Source organism: Nymphaea colorata, chromosome 4 (genome assembly GCF_008831285.2).
Source record: "Nymphaea colorata isolate Beijing-Zhang1983 chromosome 4, ASM883128v2, whole genome shotgun sequence".
Classification (NCBI taxonomy): Eukaryota; Viridiplantae; Streptophyta; class Magnoliopsida; order Nymphaeales; family Nymphaeaceae; genus Nymphaea; species Nymphaea colorata.
In genome coordinates this window covers 15,496,515-15,518,077 of record NC_045141.1, presented here as the reverse complement: position 1 = coordinate 15,518,077, position 21,563 = coordinate 15,496,515, and the positions used below count along the sequence as shown (strand labels likewise).

Here is a 21,563-nt window from a genome sequence, read left to right as displayed (position 1 = left end):
GAGAGAGAGAGAGAGAGAGAGAGAGTGAAGAGAGTGAAAATGTCAACTCAACAATCATGAACTAACAACATAGAAGTCCCAACAATGGTTACAAGGAAGAACAGGTCTGTCAGACCCTAACCCTGCATGACAGGGACTTGACACACATTACAAGTACAGCCCGCTGTTCAAGTTGCAAGGCATGAGATGTCTATGAAGGCTATAGTTCAAAATGAAAACCCTTGTCATGCTTATGACCAACAACCCTCGATCTTGATCCAAAGTGATAGATAAGAGTGCTGCTGATAAATTAAACTGAAGAGAAAAATGAAAAAAAGGTGTAAAGAAAAGGGACTGTTATGCGAAGAATTGCATGTATGATCGATAATTGTTTGCAATTCTATTGCAAAACACTCAAAAGGAAAATTTACTATCTTGGTTAAGAAAAATTTGGTTGTATATGTATTTGTCTTTTTACAGAGGTCAAGCTAGGACCTTGAAGACTTGCAAAATCTTACAAATAATAGAAATCTTTAACCCACATACTTTATTAGTTTCAACATATCCAGGAGAAATGGATTATCAAGTTCCGTCCTATCTACTTCACAAGAGCAGAACATCTAAACAAAGTACAAATAATAGCATCTACCAAGTGTTTAATGAGGGGTGGAAATGAAAAGGGCAAATTGTATAGTCATGCAGATACTTTTTGATTGCACAAACTAACAACTATCACCTGTGAGGCTTGTAAAGACTGTTCCAGCTCCCAACAAGCCATGACTGCTTCCATTGCATGAACACGAACATGTTGTTGAAGTTGCTCTTTGAATGAATAAAGCAACAGTACATAATGTGACTGAACAACAAGAATAGAGTGGGGTTAGATTGGCAGCATGGTCGTAACTGACAATGAATGAACAATCAAAAGCAGGTTATTCAAAATATTAACAAGGACTTCGAAGGCAGGAAACAATAATTTAAACTAAACAGACAAAACTTATAATGCAGTAGAACTGTAGAAGTATTTCTCCAAAATGAGAGAAAGCATTGGGGCTGGGCCAGGTCAGGAATCAAAGATAATTTTCTAAGCCTTTAGTAGGGTGTTCATGAAAGGACCTTAAGTAGAAAGTCATGCTTTCAAGGTCTAATCAACCAGAGGTGGGATGGTTGGAGAACAAATGGCTAATCAAACCTCCTTGAATGGTGATTCACAGTTCAAACTAGATGTTCAGGTGGGTAAATCACATATTCAGAAATGCAGATCAAAATATAAATTTGTAAATCTGATCTTCTTTGCTTTTTACACTCTTGCCATATAGCCGTCTTTGGCGACTCTTTGCACCCCAATAGTGAAAAAGAAAAAAAAGTTCCGCCCTTCTAACAAAGAGAAAGATCTGAAGATTCTGAACCAAAAGAAGTCCAACATCTTTGATGGCTAGTTGGTGATACCATATCATGCCATAGGAGATCCTCATATACATACAATGAACAAATGGATATGCATTGACAATCATCCATTTCACAGAATCCAATTGATGGAATTGCTTCTCAAGGCATCCAGATTAGTTAAGTGTACATGCATACTTGGGTTGGGCCAGATATTAGTGGTTATGCACAGGTGACATGAGCATCAAATGCACACTTAAGAACGAAAATTATTGCAGTGGATACCATCAAGTACTTGAGCACTTTCTATCAAGACAATCTTCCACTGAGTAAATAAACAGAAACTATGATAAAATTGAAAATAGAAGGGCAAATTCTGACGTGTGGAATGTTATGACTGTTTCTTGTTGTGAAGAAAAAAGTACAATTTGACAACCTTCACCACCTCAACATGGAACCGACAGAGAAGATGCAAGTTGGAATCCCAGGAAGAAGATCAATAGATTGGATACCCACTCCAGAAAAGTGCACCAGAGACAACTGAAACATTGACTCTTAAGGATAAGGTCATTCAATCGAATTTACCACTAAAGTTTGGAAAATGGAATTGCAGTTTTGGGAGTCACAGAATTGAGATTCCAAGTCATAGACTTAGACCTCTCTCTCTTTCTCTCTCTCTCTCATGTCTCAAATTGGAAGTGCAAATGTGGAATGCATAATTGCACATGTGAAGCCAATTATCATATTTATTTTCTAGTTCAATAAAATAGAGTGCTCAGTTGAACCTATCACTCATTCAAACATCTACGTAGAAGCCTATGGTTTCAAAAAGTTGTCTTCTAGACATACTGATTAAAACTATTATGCGACAATGTAGTGCATGGAGACTTTTGCATATTTTCTGTTATAGACATAGTACATGAATCTACACATTCTAGACAGAAATTTAAAAAGTGAGTCTGTTACTGAAATTCAATAAATTTGGGAACTTTTATAGGAAGGACTTTACTGATTTGGAAAACAGCCACACATTTTTTGCTACAAGATCTAAAAAAACCTTTAGTTGGTGAATGAATGCAATATGAGAAATGTTGAATAGGTGTACCAAAGTTTCTAAAACAAGTCTTTGATAACCCTCATACACTAGTGAGAATGAGGATATCTGCATACAGCAGAAACGTCTTACAGCTTCATTTCTCTGCACAACTAGTCAGATTGTTTCTCTCAACATTCCATTACTGCAAGGCAGTCATGCCTCCTTTTGCCATTCAGGAGCAAATTTTTTGTTGAATCACGAGGGCTTTAAACTTTGCAAAACCAGAAGCACATCACAGAAGCATGTCTCGAATGCAAAACTCAGACGACACTCCAAACAAATTACACTGTATGCCATTTAGAAGACTTTAGTACATTTTTCTTTTAGAATCATAAACCTATGCTGTGAAAAGATAAACTGACAAGGTGTATCTTTTAGAAATTCATTGACATTTTGGGATCTTTTGTAGGAAAGAAGGTGTATAGTGCATACTAAATCTTGAGACCAGCCTCACATTTTTACTACAAGCTACAGGCTCTGAAAAACCTTTAGTTGGTGCATCAATGCACTATCAGACATTCCTTGTATGTACCAAAGATTCTAAAATAAGTCAATTTATGTCCCAGAGGCTGTTGAGAATGAGGCATCTGCATGTGCAAGAAATTTCTTGTAACTTACCTTATTAGGCCTTTTCTCTGAAAGCTGATTAACTTGATACTTTCTCTCAACAATCAACATTCTGTTACAGCAGGCAAGACATCCACACCCTCCTTTTGTCATTCAGGAAACAAGTTTCTTGCTGAATGATGTGGGTTCCATGTGGCAAAATGTGGAGATGTACCAACCATGTCTCAAATGTAAACACAGGCTACAAACACATGGCCCCAACTAATTGATATTATATGTCATCTAATGGCTCTAAGTTGAAGTTAAATCGTCTGATTTGTAGTTTATGACCTAAGTCATGCTAGTTGATGATCTAAATCAGGAAAGAGAGCTTCTATCAAAGCTTGAAGTATGTTCATGGCCGTGAAGACCAAGTTTTGACATTTAGCAAAATGTACAACATCTGACATAGAGAATCCATGTCCCGTTCTGTAGCTTCTAAGAAGAAAAACTATAAACCAAGTCCTCATCAAGAAAGAAGAGATATGCATCAACAGGAAGTAGAAAAAGGAAAAACATGGAAATGAAATACAGTTAAAGTATGGACTAGAGCACTAAATGATTTGTAGGCTACAAATTGATTTAAGTGTTGCTTCAACTTCACATAGTTTTGTTAAGTACCCTGCCTGTTTCACCCTCTTAATATCCACATGTAACCATCGACACATATGATGGTGACTGGAAGTGGATTCAGTAATCTGTCAGGTTATAACATCTATAACCTATAAACTTCATCATTTACATGTGCTCCATAAAATTGCGACACATGAATCCTCTGTAATGTCTGTAATGAGATTTAGTTGGTCAAGTGACGTGGAAGGGGGAAATTAATTAACATAAGTGTGAGTGATGCAGTGTTACAGAAGGGAATGCAAGTAATAAGAAAAGTTTCGTAAAGAAAATAAACAATAAATGAATGAAGACAAAAATTTCCCATGAAGAAAGAAGTCTTTGGTTGGAGGATCCTAATACGGTTGCCTGCTAAATTCTCAAGTATGTGATTCAGAAACAGTGCCCCATCCGACAAAATTAAACTTGAGGTCTCTGAATTAAGAATCTAAGACCGATCAAGAGCATCAGATAGTTGGTTAATCCAGCCATTGGCACATGTCATGGTAACTTGTGTTATAACTTTCGCATGGCAATAATTTTGCCTTCTTTTAGTCTGAAACATTTGACTAAACTCAGAACTAGACGCACAGGGCTAAAGAGGACTAGGATGCCATATATGATCATCCAGTGAAAGTGTAGGACTTGCAGGTTATAAATTGTCATGATCTGATAAAGAAACAAGGGTCTTCTTCCAGAGAAAGAAGCCAATATGCTCTTCTTGGAAGAGAACCCGCATCAGATGCACAAACCCGCATCAGATCCACATCCTTCTTGGACTCATAACTCCTAAACGGTATATGCAGCACAGCAGTTAACAAACAGAAGTTCCCGCAATTTTCTTTCCCAATTGGAACTATAAAACCCATTCTGCAGAAAACAGCCACCATCAGTAGCAAGTTCAGGAAACGATCAGAAACATGATATTGACAGGAATGATTTGACACGCTTCAATAAAACTCGTTAAAACCGGAAGGAACATGATATCAAATTTCACAATAGAAAGACAGAGTCAAGATTCGCATATTAATTTCTGGAGATCAGATGCAGTCGAGAGGCAAAAGAAGAACCACGATAAATATCTTCACCAACTTGAACGAGGAACAGAGATGGAACGGAAGTAAAAAATGATTGGTAGAAACAACAGTGGGGAGAAAGAAGAGGAGAGAAGTTGGTAACCCGACCATGAACTGGTCCAACTCCTTGGCTTCCCCAGGAAGGATCTGATGGCCGAGAACTGCATACTTAGCGACAACCTGCTGCGACTGTGCCAGCTGCGCGTCAATCCTGGGCAGCTGGTCCACGGGCGTGGCGATGCGCAGGCAGGCAATATGAGCCGACAACAGCTGGTCGTAGAAAGGATGCGCCAGAATCTCCGCTTTCCGGCGCGCGTTCTGCCAGCCATCCCCACCTGCCTGCTGCTGCTGCTGCTGCTCTGCGCCCTGTCCCGGCTGCGAGCCGCTGTCAACGAGCTCCCCACTGGTGGTGGCAGCCTGGTTGGCATCGCCGGAGCCCGTTCCTATCACGGAGTCACTCGACCCCGGCACCTCCCCCGCAGCAGCACCACCACCACCGACGTCGCTCGCCGATCGAGGCAGCCACTGTGAATTCGGCCCGGGGGCTTGGTCCGACGCGGTCTGCAGATGAAGGAAGCTGCACCTGTCGCAGCTGGAACCCGTGGCGCACCCGCACCACTTCCTCGCGCCCTGCTGCTGGCCGGCGCCGGCGTCTCCTCCGCCGAGGAAGCCCTGCTGACGGAGGATAGCGCTGCTGAGCCAGGTGGGCTGCGACTTCCCTCCCTTGTCGCCCTGCGCCAGCTGCTCCGGCAGCACCCCCGTTCCGAGATTCTCTTCCGCGAAATGCGCCATCGTCATCTCCTGCTGCTGGAACGCCATCCACCGTCACCCCGTCTCTCTCTCTCCCCCACCCACCTGCCTCGTCACCTCCCTCTCCTTTTCCTCTTTATCTTTCTTCCTTACTTTCTTCGCTCACAATCCTTTCCTCTGCTCATCCTCGTCGCCTCACGCAGTCACAAGTACAACGAAAAAGAAAGAGAGAGGGAGGGGCAGAGAAATGGTTTATCACCATCGTTCGTGTAAAACACGAAGGATAAAAAAGCAGAGATAAAAAAAATAAAAAGTAAAAGCGAAGAAGAAACCGCTTTTGGGAAGACGAGGCAGAGACAAGCCGCAGCCTCTCTCCCCTCTCCCTCTACCAACTTGACTGCGAGCGTCAAATACGAAGAGAAGCTTGGGTAATGAGTTTCATTTTACTAATCAACGCCTTCTTCAAATCTAAATTTGTAAAGATCCAGTTGATATTGACCAACAACTTAGCCAGCAACTCAGTCTCTCTCAACTCAAAGCGATTTCCACTAGAGTGAACTTTTCAGAAAGATTTGGACTCTTTGAGTTGCAGCGTGAATTTTCGATTTCAACATCACAGATCCGGAGCACAGACCTGACCCGTTCTCTTGGTGGATTGACCAATAGAAGGAGCGCTCGCTTCAACTCAACTGCGGCGATTTCGCGCTCCTGTAGATGCTTTGTCCGTTTGCGTGGGATGTGGGGTCCACGCCGCTGAATCTGAAGCAAGCACGCGGTCCCCACAACCTAAGCGGATAATACATTGATGCGAGGAGAGGAGAGAGAGAGAGAGAGGGACGCGGGGATTGGTCCCCACCCCCTCCCGGCTGATACGGTACGGACTCCGATCGAGTGGTCCTGCGGCTGACGTGGCGAGCGCTCTTTCTTGCAGGATCCGCTGCCGTCAGGTCGCGTGCCATCTCAAAAATGACGAAAAAGCCCTTGATGCAGTTGCAGGAGACCCGGTTGTCTCTAACTGATCCGAACCCGAAGAAAAACCCTGGGCATTTGAGATTTTAATCCAAACCAGAGACCGGCCCCGACCCGGACTCCTCGCCCCCCCTGAAAGGTCGAAAAATGATGGAAGCAACGAATAGGCGCGGGGCCCACCGACTAGGACTTTTTGTCCTTGCCAGCCAATCAGAAGTCGCTTCTTTTCAACGTTTCGCTTGCCTAAGCAAAAAGGGCCAAGTGGGGACCACCACTTAAATGGCCTCACATGAGCACAGCAACCGGAAAGTCTTCAGGAGGAAGAGGAACTCAATCCCTCGAACCGCATCGGTCGAGCGTACCGGTTTTATTTTCATGTGTATCGGCATGCACCAGCCGATACGAATCGGATGCGAGGAAGTGTATCGGCCTGATCAGAGTGCATTAGCCGATATATTAGGGGAAAAAAACGATGAAAAGTAGAGTAGTTAAGACCAACGGTAGCTTGAAAGCAGGGAAAAGAGAAGTGGATGATTCCCACTGAATGATGTCTTCATCTTTTCCTTTTGTTTTATATGGCAATATTACATCACTTCTTCTGCAAGTTCTCTTCATGAACAGTTTCCTTTTTGTTGTTTGTTCCTCTTACTAATTAAGAGGAATATTTCTTTTTACGGTTTAACAAGAGAGACCCAAACCCTCTCATGCTTTACTTGTTTCAATTGTGATCATCGAGCTTAGAGCAACTTCAAAATGAGTAAAGGCTATATGATGAACCAAAACTTGTGAAGTATCTGATTTTTGAACGAAGAGTTCGATTTCAATATATTATAAGTTGGGGGAGCATGATGAGGCAAGTACCTCAAACTCGAGTATCGCTCTCTCCGGCTTTACTACTCACAAGATGAATGCGTGAGTTTGAGCCAATCCTCATTCATTTCTACAAAAGTAATTCTAGTAGTCTTTTTTGGTGTTTTTGGCTTAATGTTTATTATTGATCATTAAATGAATAAACAGATGAAGTGTTTTTGTTTTATTAATTAGTCTTCTAGATTTGAGTGTGAATGTGTGTATATATATATAATAGATGTAGGATGTTGCAATTAAAAATTTGACACTAAAAGCAGTACAAAACAATGCCAAATGCACCATAAATTATTGTTGTCTCTCGTATATATATATATATCAAATAAAGGATCTTATTTTAATGATGATTTATTATAACAACCTAACTCAGTCCCACAAACTCTTAGTCTAGTATATCCCAATCCGCTCTCTAACAATTTTGCTTTCAACCCTCAAAAAGCTTAGGAACCATGATCACCAATCATTTAAAGAACCTAATGTTAAGTCCTCTAACATTTTTCACAACCCACATAGATACATGATTAAACTTCTCAAAGTTAGGCAGTGTAATCCATTCTCCTTAAGGTACACATGTTCACGTGTGTGGACTCTATATATTCCAACTCTAATAATACTATAACAACTCAGCCAACTCTCACACCTAGCTCCGGCTTCTAGTCTAAGTGAATCTCAAATCGGTTCTTTAGCAGCTTAAGTTTCAGCTTTAAAAAAAAAAAAAGCTTACGAATTAGAACTACCATTTACTAAGTAATTCCCTTATAAGTCTCTTAAGACTCTTCACCATCTTAAATACATACTAAATACATTTATCAATAGATTTTTAAATTTCAGTCATCTTGCAACATTTAACCGCTCGTAAGTTTAGCCTCTCACATATACACATATATACACTTACTTATTCATGGTTGGTGAAATCACTCGAGATGTGTATTTGGTGAGTCCCAGTATTTAATGAGTTACCACCACGTACATATTGGTGTCTTTTTTTCACTTCAAGTCGACCTAAGTATTTTCGTTACGCTGTCTGCATTATTGCCATTAAAGCTTGTCGTTTGAGGTAATATATTAAATGCACATATATACCTTAAAGATAAATAGTGAAAAGATAATAAATGGTGAACAGTAAATCGGAGAGCCTACCTGTTCAAAGAAACTAATGGAAGAAAACTTGGGAAAGGAGGGAAGGGCTCACAAGTTGCACTTACATGATCTGGACGTGACGAGCGATGATCGATATAAACAATTTATTTGTTGAATAATTTATTCTGAGTTAAACACCGCGCGCCATTAATGGGGACACCAACCTTGGTGATTCTGTGGAAGCTTGGGAGCCAGCTAAGTGGCGAGAGAGAAGGTGTAGTTGGTGTTAGGAAAACCATCCAACCAACTCCTACAACAAGTCTTATAAGTTTTTCCAACCGCTACGCAAAAAGATCTTCATTATGTATTTAAAAATGGGAAAGAGCTGACTTTTTAGGCCAAGAAGAGCCACACTTTTATTTGCAGACATAAATGCATGTCTAAGATACAGAGGAATCAGAACCGGTCTACTTGGCTTCCAGAGCGGCACACATGGTCCCAAAATCAACACTCTTCAATAACCATTCAGAGAGCTCGCTCGAAGCCTTGAAATGAATGCATGGTTACTACATGCCAACCGACCCGACCAGTTATGCTACTCATCGAGATGATTGGTAGGAGTATTAGCATTTGAATTTACTCTGCAATGTGAGTGACAAAATTTACCTGCCTTTGCATTATGGTTTTCTCAAGTTAGAAATAACTGAGTTAAGTTTGATAGCATCGGATCTGCCAACCTTATGTGAAATCCACTGCTTAGTTAAACACTGAGTTTCACAACTATGGATTTGACATTGGCATTATATTGTCAAAACAGTGGATTGGTAGTAGAAGGAGAGTGGAAAGGTGTCAGACTAAGTACATGGTATCAAGATCTCCTTGGACTTATCGTAGCTTCAAATCCCGATGCTATCAAATATGGACTTATTAGTCATCTATCTTGGTAAAATGGATGGTTGAAAGAAAAACGAAGACAAATGTTGTTAAGTAATAATAGACTACTTAGATGCCTTTTATCTTCTTTCTCTCATTGTTTTTCTGTCAATTGTCCATCTTTACTATTTACTATGAAGATTGCATGCTGGTCTAGCATTAACGCTTTGATGGCAACCAATTTCTCTCTCTCTCTCTCTCTCTCACACACACACACACACATAGATATATATGTTCTTCACTTTTAAGATTGTCAAACCGATTCCCATATTTAAAAATGTATGTTAATTTTGTAAGCTAGAAAGATTTAAGGTAATTGATTATTACACTCCTACAAGCCCCATATATAAAAGCTTATGCCTTTAGATACGTAGATCATACATTTCTTTAGTTGCTTTAAAAGCAAAACGAATAGCATAATACTAAAAAATTTGAAAACAGAAGCAACGCCTGTTTTTCTCAAATAATTTCACTTTTGAAGTTACGCAAGAAAAAACTTGCTAGTTAAACGACTCAAAAGTTGAAGTTTGGTATCATCAAATGAAAATGGCATTTTCGAACGACAGTGACGAGTTTTAGAAATATTTGCAGTATATATATATATATATATATATATATATATATATATATATATATATATATATATATATATATATATATATATATATTATTGAAGGCTCAATCATAGGCATGGTAGGCTAATCAAACACGACATGGTCTTTTGCCAGAAGATTGCTTCCCGAATCTCAGTGGAGGAAAAAATAAAAAACTTTGAAAGGCGCATTCTCGTGACTAACATATCCTGGTCAAGGCATGCACTGCTGTCAGTTCTAGATTACACCATTAGAGTTTGACACTCACGCTTAAAGTTAAGAAAAAGTTATATATATATATATATATATAACAAAGTGAAATCTTCCGGCCATATTGAGCTACGTCCAAGTATTTCTCTTTAGAATGAATCCATACACGTATACCAACTCTCATTCTTGATAACCTTTTTTGAGGTACAAAATAAAGATCACTATAAGGGGAGACGGAATCCATTATGCTGAGCAGTAAGCTCAGTTTCGAATTAAGTGACTACTGTTAATGTAGACCTGAGTGCAATGTAACTGGCGATGCAAAAATGACCTCCGGGATTGAAAGCTTAATAATGAAAGGGTTTATAATTTCGTATGAGTATTTATAGAACTTTATAAGGCAAGAAAACTCAAAACTTTCCTTATGAAATACGATCTACACATCGAAAGCACATGATATTTCGTTTACCTCTAGGTTTCAAAGTATATATGAATTATGAACATTATATCTACATGGTTAGTGTGGTGAAAAATAAAATCGGAACTGGTACATCTTTTAGTTTGTGTACATAATACATTTATTTATTTACGGAAAAAAATACCCTTTTATGAAACATGAAAGCCATTGTTATTTAATGTTAAAAAGGTTTCTGCAAACAAGGACAAAACGAAAAGAACAAAAATTGCTGTCTGTACCGGCCGACGAACACAGCACGCCCGACGAAGCTCAGGCCACTTTCCGGCCATTACTGGTTCAGTACTCGGTAGTGACCGACACTCATATTTTTCTGGTTCCACTAGCGCAAAGTACTGGTTATTTTGGTCGTCTCCCCATCATTTCCGCTTTAATTTCATCCCTCTGGTAGGGTAGAATGGAGCAACTGAGCAGAAAGAGAAAGGGTTCGTACACAAAAGATTGGAAATCGTGTGATGCAGAGTACGTGCCTTCCCACTGATCTACGAATTTATAATGAATGGAGTGATGAACTGTTCCCAAAATGGTGACTGTTCTTTGTTGCCCAAGTAAATGCGCTTGGCACCTTCGGATGAACCATGCACCTGTGGTATTCAAAATCGCCATAGATTTTGTTTCTGTTCATCACTGTTACATGCACTAAAGTTTTCCAAAGAAAATTAGGGATGTCAATATGTGCGATTTGGATTATATATTGGGCAGAACTGTTTCGAGAAAACCGGATAATATTTGATTAAGAAATTAGTTCTGATTCAAGTTTAAGAAATGACATCCAATCATAATCAAATATACATAAACATTTTATTGGATTCAGATTGAATTTATTTTCAAATAAATATCCTGTACCCAATGCTTTAACATTTCGAAAATAAGTCAAATTTGTCTTAAAATTCATATTCAGATTTGAATTTAGATATGAATGTAAAAATCAGATATTTCAAATATGACTTTTTTTCTCATTTGTATCCAAATATATAAATATAAAAAAAACGGTTATGATTAAGGGTATATCCAAATCGAATCCAATCCATTGACAACTGACATATCCTAGTTAAAATTGATTAGGACAAAGTAAGTTCATCATACTTGCATATATCTTGAAGGTTAATCCAAAGAGATTTTCATTCATCCATATCACCAAACCAACAAAGTCTGAATCAAAATGCCCAATGAATTTAAATTGACTTGTTTGAAAGTATCAAGTTGAGATCTTTTGTACCTTTTGGATGCATAAATATTCTTTTCATTGTTTCTGAATGAGAAAACTATGGCAAAACTTATGCCAGCCTGAGTGTATAACATTGCATACATGATATTTTCAACTGATTGATCATAAGGGACTATATCCTACCTTTTTCATTATTTAGAAGATTTTTTCACTTAATTTTAAGTCTTTTAGTAGAATGTGATTAAATTTGTTACATTCTATTGTAAATTTTTTCTAGAAGGTACCCAAGATATTTCTCTTAACTTAAAAGCATAATAACTGAACTTCTATGTCTAGAAATTTCTATTCAAATATATCCTCTCATTCAAATTGAGGATGCAATAAGACTTACTTTTATTGATCATACCAATATCATTTCATGCCATATTTAACCAACGCGTGAAGATAAAATGATAAAATTACTCCCACTATTCTTCGCTTATACACATGAATCTAGTTTGCTTGCTTTATATCCGAATCTTGATTATGCCTTATAAAAATTTTAATAATATAAAATTTTTAATAATACTATTTCCGTATAATGATTTTCAAGATAATAATTTTTTTTTTCAGCTTATATACTTTGCTTTGATGTACTTCAACCACCAAACCCAATAGTTGGTTTATCTCTGCCATTTCTATTTATCAATCAAAGAAAGAAGTAGTAGAAATCTGTAATATGTGCAATTATATGACAAGCTTATGCCGTACGCTTGTCTCACACTGCAATATGGAAAAATATCATAAAAAAAAGTGAATAATAAAATATCAGCTTCTTATCAACCACAAAATGAATAATCGAATAGCAACTCCCGAATTTGCAATTAATTTGGTTTCTGATTTCCAAAACAGTATGTGAACGTGTAAAACAATCCGCTTCTACGAATGCTCAACTACTATTTCGTTATTTTTATATTAATTATTCATTTAAAAAGGAGTTTTGCAAGATTAATTTTCATTATCAGCATTACTTAAAGCTGTCATTCAATAAAACCAAAGGAAACAATATTTTCAGGGAGGTTTTCAACTAGGCTCAGAAAGAAAAATGGCAAGGACCCCACTGAAATTTAATAAAGACTTAAATAAGGGAGTTATTGAAAAATTAATACGGATCAAAAAATAAATTTATGGACTACAAAAAAATTTTAAGCAGACTTTCAATAAAAAAATGTGGACCAACATGTAGGTAACATAATTTCAACAAAAAATTGTGCACCAAAGTTTGATTATGATAATCAAAGAGGTTGTCAATGGACCTTGGGTGAGTTATAAATAGCTTAGCTTCTTTGTTTGTCCTTTGAAATACATATATGTGAGTGCCTCTAAGTGACCTGGCTTGGAAGGATAATTGGTATTCAGTTATCATGGTGCCTGCCATTGTGAAAGTGGTGAACAGAGACTATGATCTGTTATCAAAAGAGGTGCATTGTATCCAAGTGCGCATTTTGGCAAGGAGTGAGTAGGTTGATATGAGAGACACTTTGTGAGTGTCTCGTGAATCGGCCCCAAAGATTAGAACAAAGTTTCAAAGATTAGATAAAAGGTTGGAGCATGTTCACCCTACACTAGTTCTGGTGCTTCAACTTCAATATGTGGAACAGATTCATAAGACATTAACAAAATGTCTCTATTGCATTCATAAATCAGGGGCAGAGCCAGAGTAGGGCCCACAAGGGCCATGGCCCCACCTCAAAAAAAAAAAAGATACAAATTTACATGTAAAATTTAAAATAAAAATCACTTGTCTTATATAAAAATTTTGAAAAATGATATTTCGGCCTACGTCAAAATTTAGAAACTTCAATTAAGCCTCCCCTCATGAAAAATTTCTGACTCTGCCCCTACATAAATTGTATATATTGTCAAATGGTGTGCCTCATGACTAATGTGAGTTATTATGGACCTTACTCTTAAATACTATATATGTAGATTTTTTTTTTCTCTTGAAATATGGTTGTCACTTTTTGTTGAAAAGCTTAATTTAAAGATGCAAATTAAAAAAGAAACACCTTTCAAAAGGAGAAGAGAGGATTTGCCTACTTTTTCATTCAGAAAAGAGGGACGGACTTCGCGACATTTTTGTTGAATCTTGATAAAGTGTGACTACTTCTTCCTTTACATCAACAGTTGAGCGTAATAAATAGAGAGGAAGCTTCGTGAGAAACTAAGTTAGAATAGCTTGTGATTGTTTGTTTTCTCTGCTGTGTATCACTCAATTTCTCCATGTTCTTTTTCCTAGCTTTTATGTACCTCCTTTGGAATTCTATAAGTTAGAAGGCTAGGTTCTAATTCTTGCTTCTATCAAATTTAAGCTCCGCTTTCTTGTAATTAGAGAAATCTGGTGCTAAGTTGACCCGTGGAAAATAATGTTTGAGCCTTGAATCCGTGTCATTTTTGTCATGCTCTGGTGCGTTACTTTCTTGCACTGCAAATGGTGGTAGAAACTACTCCCGAGTTGAAGGATGTAACCATAAGTCTACCCAGCTTCAGAATCAGTTCTAGAGGCCGAAAGCAAAAGAAAAAGAAGGGGTTTCTGCCTCAAACTCCGGCTTTTTGTGTCTGAAAATTTTGATTTTTTAAGTTAAAATATATATATACATGTGCGAATGCCTTAAAAACATTTGTCTACTTGTTTTCGAGTGAGAAGTGGGCTAGTAGTTATCTGTAGAAGTCTCTCAAACCAATGTACAAAATAAAAGGAGAAGGAAAACAAAGTGAAAAAAAGAAAAATCTATAGAAGATATTATTGCAATAGAGGAAAGTTATGATTACGAAAGAACCATAAAATCAAGATGACGGGCATTCATAGTTCTACTGTGAATGACCAAGGTCTATCACAACCTCTTTGATTCACATAATCCGGATTTTTCCTCTGGATGGTCTTTGTTTTTCATTAAGAAAAGAGTTTAATCGAACATGTCTATGGGAAAAAGCACCCCTTCATCTCATGGGTTGTACCCTTTTGGCAACAGTTATGAAAATGCAGTAAACTTGTGTTAAATTATGGAACGTGCATTAATCTCATGGAAATCATTGAATGCAATATACTATAAAGGTGAGTATGACTGCGTTTGATATGCTTTGGTCTAATCTCTTCAGGATTTGAGATTCATGGATTGAAGATTTAAAACCTTCCCTTTCTGATTTTAGAGTAGACCTTTTTTTCACTCCAAAACATAAAGTGAAAATCTAAAAGGTGGGTTTTTAGGTCACCTTAATCTGACGAACTATAGATTCTAGTTTTGATCTTTTACCACATCAGATCCATGGATCTAGAATCTGAACTCAAGTAACCAAACATCTGCTAAGTAGAAATCTTACATCTGATCTTGTTTGATACCATTCAAATTTTGTGATCCATAAACTCAACAACATCAAACTTTTTGACAATGTAAAAGTGGAGGAACATAGACTTAAATGACATTGGATCCTCCTGTTCTTTATGATGCACCCCAACCATATAAGGAAGTCATCTGTCTGAGGTGCTTCAAAATGGCGTGGAGGAATAAAATGGCTTCCATCATTGACAGGATGGAAATAGTAACCAGTAGAGACTAAATGCATGGAAGAATCCGTACACGGGTCAGGACCATTGCACATATCAGACTGTTTATGTTGAATACAACAAGGAATACTTGAGAGCACAATACTTTGGCATGGCTTAGCCTTAATCTGAACATATAAGCGTGCATATTACCTCGCTTATTAGAAAACATGTTTTCATTCGTATAAATTTTTCAAAACAAACTTTAGTTCTAACCCATCAAGTATTGGGTACTATGAGTCATTGATTTTTTGCTTGCTTAAGGGACACATGCGACCATGAAAATAATCAGTTTCAATACATTTTTTAATATATTAGATCAATTAAAAACCAAATCTGCTGGATTACATCAGTTACAAACATTCAAAATTATGAGTGGGTAGTTGATGTTTCTTATCTTATATATGTGTTAACACCCTAAATTTTTCCACATCAAAATTGAAGCAATGTGAAAATTTCACAAAAGAATTGTGAAATTTTTACAATTTCAAAGCCAATTTTGAACCTAAATGCAATTTGGATTCTATTCATGAATTTGACTCGTGACATGAATTCCAATGCAGGATTACGAGTCCAAACTATGTCCAAATTAGGACTTGACATCCAAATCCAATTACAAATATCATTTGAAATTCAAATTCAATTACAAATGTCATTTGAAATTCAAATTCAATTGCAAATGTCATTTGAAACCCAAATCCAATTGCAAAATTCAAAATTTGACTTAAATCCAAGAATTGGATCTAATTCAGTCTATAATACTACGTGGGACCCACGTGTGGGCCCCACCTAGCCCGTGTGGACAAGAGCCCCCCAGGGGTCACGCCCCCCACTTAAAAAAAAATAAATATTTTCTCTCAATTAAATGAAAAAATCATTTTCAAGAAGAAATGAATGATATCATAACTAAAAACCTAGGAAAAGACAAACATTTATGCATCTCTATTTCTTTAACTAGGTTTTCTTTAAAGAGTTTTCAATCTTCGAAAAGCAATAACTAAGCTGGTCAAACTCACTTATTTCAAGTAGGTTGGACCCTATTGCACCCAAATCTTAGCTACGCTCAGTCAACATGAGCTCAGCTTGGCCAAAAAGTAGGTCGGTCTCACAATCCAATTAATGAACGAAAATAGACTTTGATCGAATTGAACCTACTTTGACTAAACTCAGTAAAAGTACAATTTAGCTCAATTAAGAGCTTTATTGACTCAAATTTATCAAATTACCTCAAACAAAGGCAAACTACTCGCAAATGAGCTTTGACTTTCGTCAATTGGTCGAAATTGACCAACCTGAACAATTTTGCCATTCTATGGTCAAATTAAGATTACAGAGCCCAAATTGGTTTATGAAAGACAAATAAACATTTGGATTTGTCAAATGCATAAATCAAATACCAAATTAAAATTCAATTTTTCAAACGAAAGTTTGATTCAGTTGAAATATGTCTTTAATCAAATTATGGATGTAAATACCCTTTTCGAACCAAATTTCATAGAATTTTCAAAATTTATTCAAATTTAAATTGAATCTTCATAATTAAATGGCATTTGGAGCTTAATAACTAGGTTTTAACCTAACAATCTTGGTTTCAAACAAAGAAAAAAAAAATAGCACAAAATATAACAAAACCCTATGTAAGGGCATTTTCATCCAAATTTTTGGTCAAAGTTGATCAGCTAGGTCTGAACCAAATTGACCAAATCTAACCCAGCTCACCTAGCCCGTGTAAATGTGATAAGAATGAATAAATAGAGTCATTAAAACTCATTTAATTCATTTTTCATTTCCCTAAGCCTTGATTAATCTTCCAAGACAAATTAAATGAGGTGGTTGAACCCTCTTCCTCTTCTATATAAACCACCCATTAAATGAGGTGGTTGAACCCTCTTCCTTTTCTATATAAACCACCCCTTGGCCACCAAAGAGGGGAAATTTCAAGTATTCCATAAGTTGTTGCAGCCAAGGAGCTAGGAGGGAGAAGTTAGGAAGAGAGGGGAGATTCGTCCATGCCATCTTCCTCCTTTTCTCTTATTTTCATCTTCATTTTCTTCTATTCTCTCCATTGATTTTGCTAAGTTAGGGTGCTTAAGTGAACCCTTACTTAGGATTTTCGTGGTGAGAAGTCTTCTTTTCTACTACAAATTCCAGCAAGCAAGCTATTCTTCCTCTAGCTTTGCTAAACTCGAATCCACGGTTGGATCCTTGCTTAGGATTGCTCGATTTAGAAAACAAGTGAAGAAGAATCCATGGTTGGATTCTTGCTTAGGATTGTTCGATTTAGAAAACAAGTGAAGAAGAAGAACAAACGTCAAGACCGACCGTAAGGTATGCGATTTTAAGTCATTTCTCATATACTTTAGCTTCTTGTTGGTTCATTTTAATTTCAGGAACTCGTGGGGTGAGTTTATTTTCATGTATTTTATAGCTGGGAATGATGTCTGGTTAGGAAAAACCTACGATTCAATGTACATGTTAATGCATAGTGCATGCATACGTCAGTTTTTCTTAAAGATGGACCCATGTATCAAATTTTGAAAGTGGCCCCAAGTAGGGCTGCACAATGAGTCGAGCCAACTCGAGCTTGACTAGAACTCGCTCAAGTAAACTCGACTCGAGCTCGACTCATTTTTATACGAGTCAAGCTCGAGCTTAAATGTAAACTCGAGTATGTTAACGAACCGAGTTCGAGTTAGACGAACTCCACTCGATTAAACTCAACTCGGCTCGACTTTTTCATGTTTTTATTTTCCTTTTTTTTTGTTTTGTATTTTTTAATTTTCCCTCCATTTTTGCCCACACAACCACATTTCCTTTTCTTTTTTCATTATTAAACCCCAATTTCATCATCTTGCTTTCCAATCAATCAATCACCATTTCCATTTTCCATCCCCTTTTTCTCTTTCCTTACCAAGTTCGTCTTCCTTCTGTTTTCCTCTTTTTTTGCCCACAATTTTTCTTCCCGCCCTTAACCACTTCTCATGGCAGGTGCCATTACCGAGGACATCACCATAATGGAAAAGAGCACATGAAGAAGTTTTGCACTGTTCATGGCACTCATGGCATGTGCTATTACCGATGACACCACCACAAAAACGACGCGTGAAGAAGAAATAAACGAGCCGCTCGAGTCGAGCTCGGCGGCAGCTTCTCGAGTCGAGCTCGAGTTGAAGATGAGAAGCTCGTGACAAGCTCGAGTCGAGCTCAAGCTCACTAAACATGGGTCGAGCCGACCGAACTCGAGTTCGACTCGGCTCGTGTGCAGCCCTAGCCCCAAGGCCACGTCCCTTTCAAAACAACCAGCTTAAAACCATTTTCAACTCCCCATCATGTGGGAATCCCACGGTGAAAGAGTGATTTTGTTGCAATATATATATAACGAAAAAAGCCTATTAAGGATGGATGCATTCTCATGAATGTAATCCACCTTTGCATGGCGAAACTAAGGATGAACTAGCTTGAACATTCATTTATTTCTTTTTATTTAAAGTTATTTTGTTTTATGCTTTATTTAATTGATCAAGGGTAGTAGGGGAGATTTGAAACAAGTTTTCAATCCTCTTACGTAAAAGAACCCAGCTAAGTCAAAATTTCATTTTGAAAAGTAAGGTACGTATAACGTATATGTGTACATTGTTATAGATATATATGTGTGTGTGTGTGTGTGTGTGTGCAATCTCTTATTAAAAATCGCTGTCTTTTCTTAAAATCCGGTTGAAACACATTTCCAAACTGATTTTAAGAAAACATATCACTTTGATTTTCACAATATCAAGTTATGAGATCATTTTCATTTCATTTTAAAATGTGCTTAATTTCAGCAATCCATGCATAATATCTATGTACGTTGTTGAAATCAGACCATGTTTTATAGGAATTGGCTTAAGAATGTTAAAATTTACATATTTGAAATGCCAACTATCTTAAAATCATCCAAAAAAGTTGATGATTTCATGAGTACAAAATCTGAAATTTGAATAGGTTTGAAAGACTTGTCAATTCTATCTAAAAAACAAGCTCTTTATTGGAATCAATGTCCATAACTTTCAGCCATCTAAATCAATATAAGATCTAATTTTTTTGGCTATCTTGAAACAAAAGTGGATGTCATCCATGTCTCCCATCTATTTCAATAATTGATTTTGGCATCATTTGTGTATTTTTCATCATTTTGATAATTTTATGTTAAGTCTCAAGCTTATAGACTACATCTCTAATTCATGTGTTTAATCATATAATAAGCATATTTAGAGAAAGTCCTATATTTTAGTTAAAATTAATCTTTATGTGTAGATTGTATGACATGTAATTACAATGGATGGACTTTGAGATGACATGTAATTACAATGGATGGACTTTGAGAGATTATGAAAGAGTGAATAAAGTATGTTTCAAATGAAAGAATCTTGAGAGATTATGAGAGAGAGAAGGATGGATGTTCCATATAGTTTCCCTTCTCATTTCATGCATTCACTTTCACCAAAAATCAATAGCACCACATGCACATTCTCAAGAAGCAAAGTGATTCAAATTTGAGTTGCAAAAAGTGACTAAGTCATATTTCAACACGAATTTGTAAACTTCTCTTAACTTCAAAAGAAAATACAAGCAATGCATTTATAATCTTGGCCAAAGTGTGTTTGGAAAACAACACGTTTTCTAACAATTTGAAACCTATGCTTCGTCAAAAGAATGAACTCTACCAAACAAAATCACACGATTTGGCAAAAGAAGAATTCAAAAATCAAGTTTCTTTGCTAAGAAAACTTAGCTATTTTCCAAAAGTTGATCATAATTTCAACTCATGAACTTTCTAGAGTTCACAACAAAGAACTCAATTTCACTCTTCAAAATCCTCAAAAATTATGTGTTTCAAATTGAATGACAGAAAAACAAAGGTTTCTGAACCGACTAGAAAATCCTCTAATCTTCAAAACGAGTTTAAATCACTTATTCAAAATGAATTTTGGTTCTTGAATCTAAAACCTCAATGCATAAGCATATAGGATTTGCATCAAAAACTCATATATGATCCAAATGATCCTTAGTCATTGGTCCAATTACTCCTGTTAAAGGCAGCAGGAACGGTTGGACCTCGTACCGATTGGCAGATCCCTTTCTCTTGAAAATTTTTCCTCAAAACGTCAATTTTAAAAGAATTTTGCTGATTCGCATTTGACACCCTTCGAGAAAGGGGTGGGGTGCGAGTAATATGTGAATTTGATGTGACTTGGTTTACGGTAGTGTCCCTTGCACTGCCTTTAACAATTTTCCATTTGTTGAGTCCTGTTATCTTGGTGCGCAAACTACTGCTATAATTGAGAAGACCATGGCACTAAGCTTTTGCCGAGCGACTAAAGAACGCCTGTTTAAATATTGCCGCCTAAGCTTGCATTGGCACTAAGCATTGGCACTAAGTTTACGATCTCTCTCTCTCTCTGTCCCCCTTTGATTTTGAAGGTTCGGCGGAGCAGCTGTAAAAAGGAAGTAGAGGGCTGTTCAGGTGCGTTTCTGCAAACCTGTCAGGGATTTGGAATCGGCAAAGAAGTTGGTAATTGAGGGCTTTGTCATACAACAGAGACCTCTTTACTCAACAAAGCAGTACCGGCGGCTTGAGCAACACTTGGCAACTTTTGAAACCCATTCTGGCCAGACTGCTGTCGGCCGAATTGAATGACGTGCTAAGGAGGGTTGGAGAGCTCATCGAAAGGGTAAAGTTTCCTCAAGCAAAAGAAGTACTCTAGGCGGCTAAAGAAGCTAGATGAAGAGATTGACCGATTAGTACGGATGCAGACGCTGAGGGAGCTTCAGCAACGTTCTTGAGGTCGAGGATGAGCGGAGCAAGTGGCCACAGACCGAACATGGGCGTCGGACAGCGGCGGCCTTCGCCGACTGGACTGCCTTCACGGCCCCGCAAATGCTCTCATGCCCAAGCACCTTCGGGTTGCATTCCGCGCACACCAGCACAAATCCACATGCGAGAATCTCAACATTATCTCCTCAAATTATTAATACAAACATATTGCTAGGATTAGGTTTGAGGATTTTGTCATTTTTTGCGTGCCGCATACAATTTGAACGCGATCTGTAATGCATTTAGCTGCCTTGCTCGGTCGACGCATTGACATAAGCAGATGAGAGCAGGCAGAAACCTACAAACTAACAACGCTTGAACAAAAAATA

The 21,563-nt window shown here is 37.5% G+C and overlaps 1 protein-coding gene across 1 annotated transcript in view; it reads right to left on the bottom strand.

The window, feature by feature from the left end:
- LOC116252764 (homeobox protein knotted-1-like 2) overlaps positions 1-5,746 on the bottom strand; it is a 22,375-nt gene extending 16,629 nt beyond the window's left edge. The window contains exon 1 of the mRNA XM_050077502.1: positions 4,861-5,746. Coding sequence (XP_049933459.1) covers positions 4,861-5,571 — 711 coding nt within the window. The 5' untranslated portion in view covers positions 5,572-5,746. The remainder of the gene's footprint in view (positions 1-4,860) is intronic.
- Between the last annotated feature and the right edge of the window lie 15,817 nt (positions 5,747-21,563).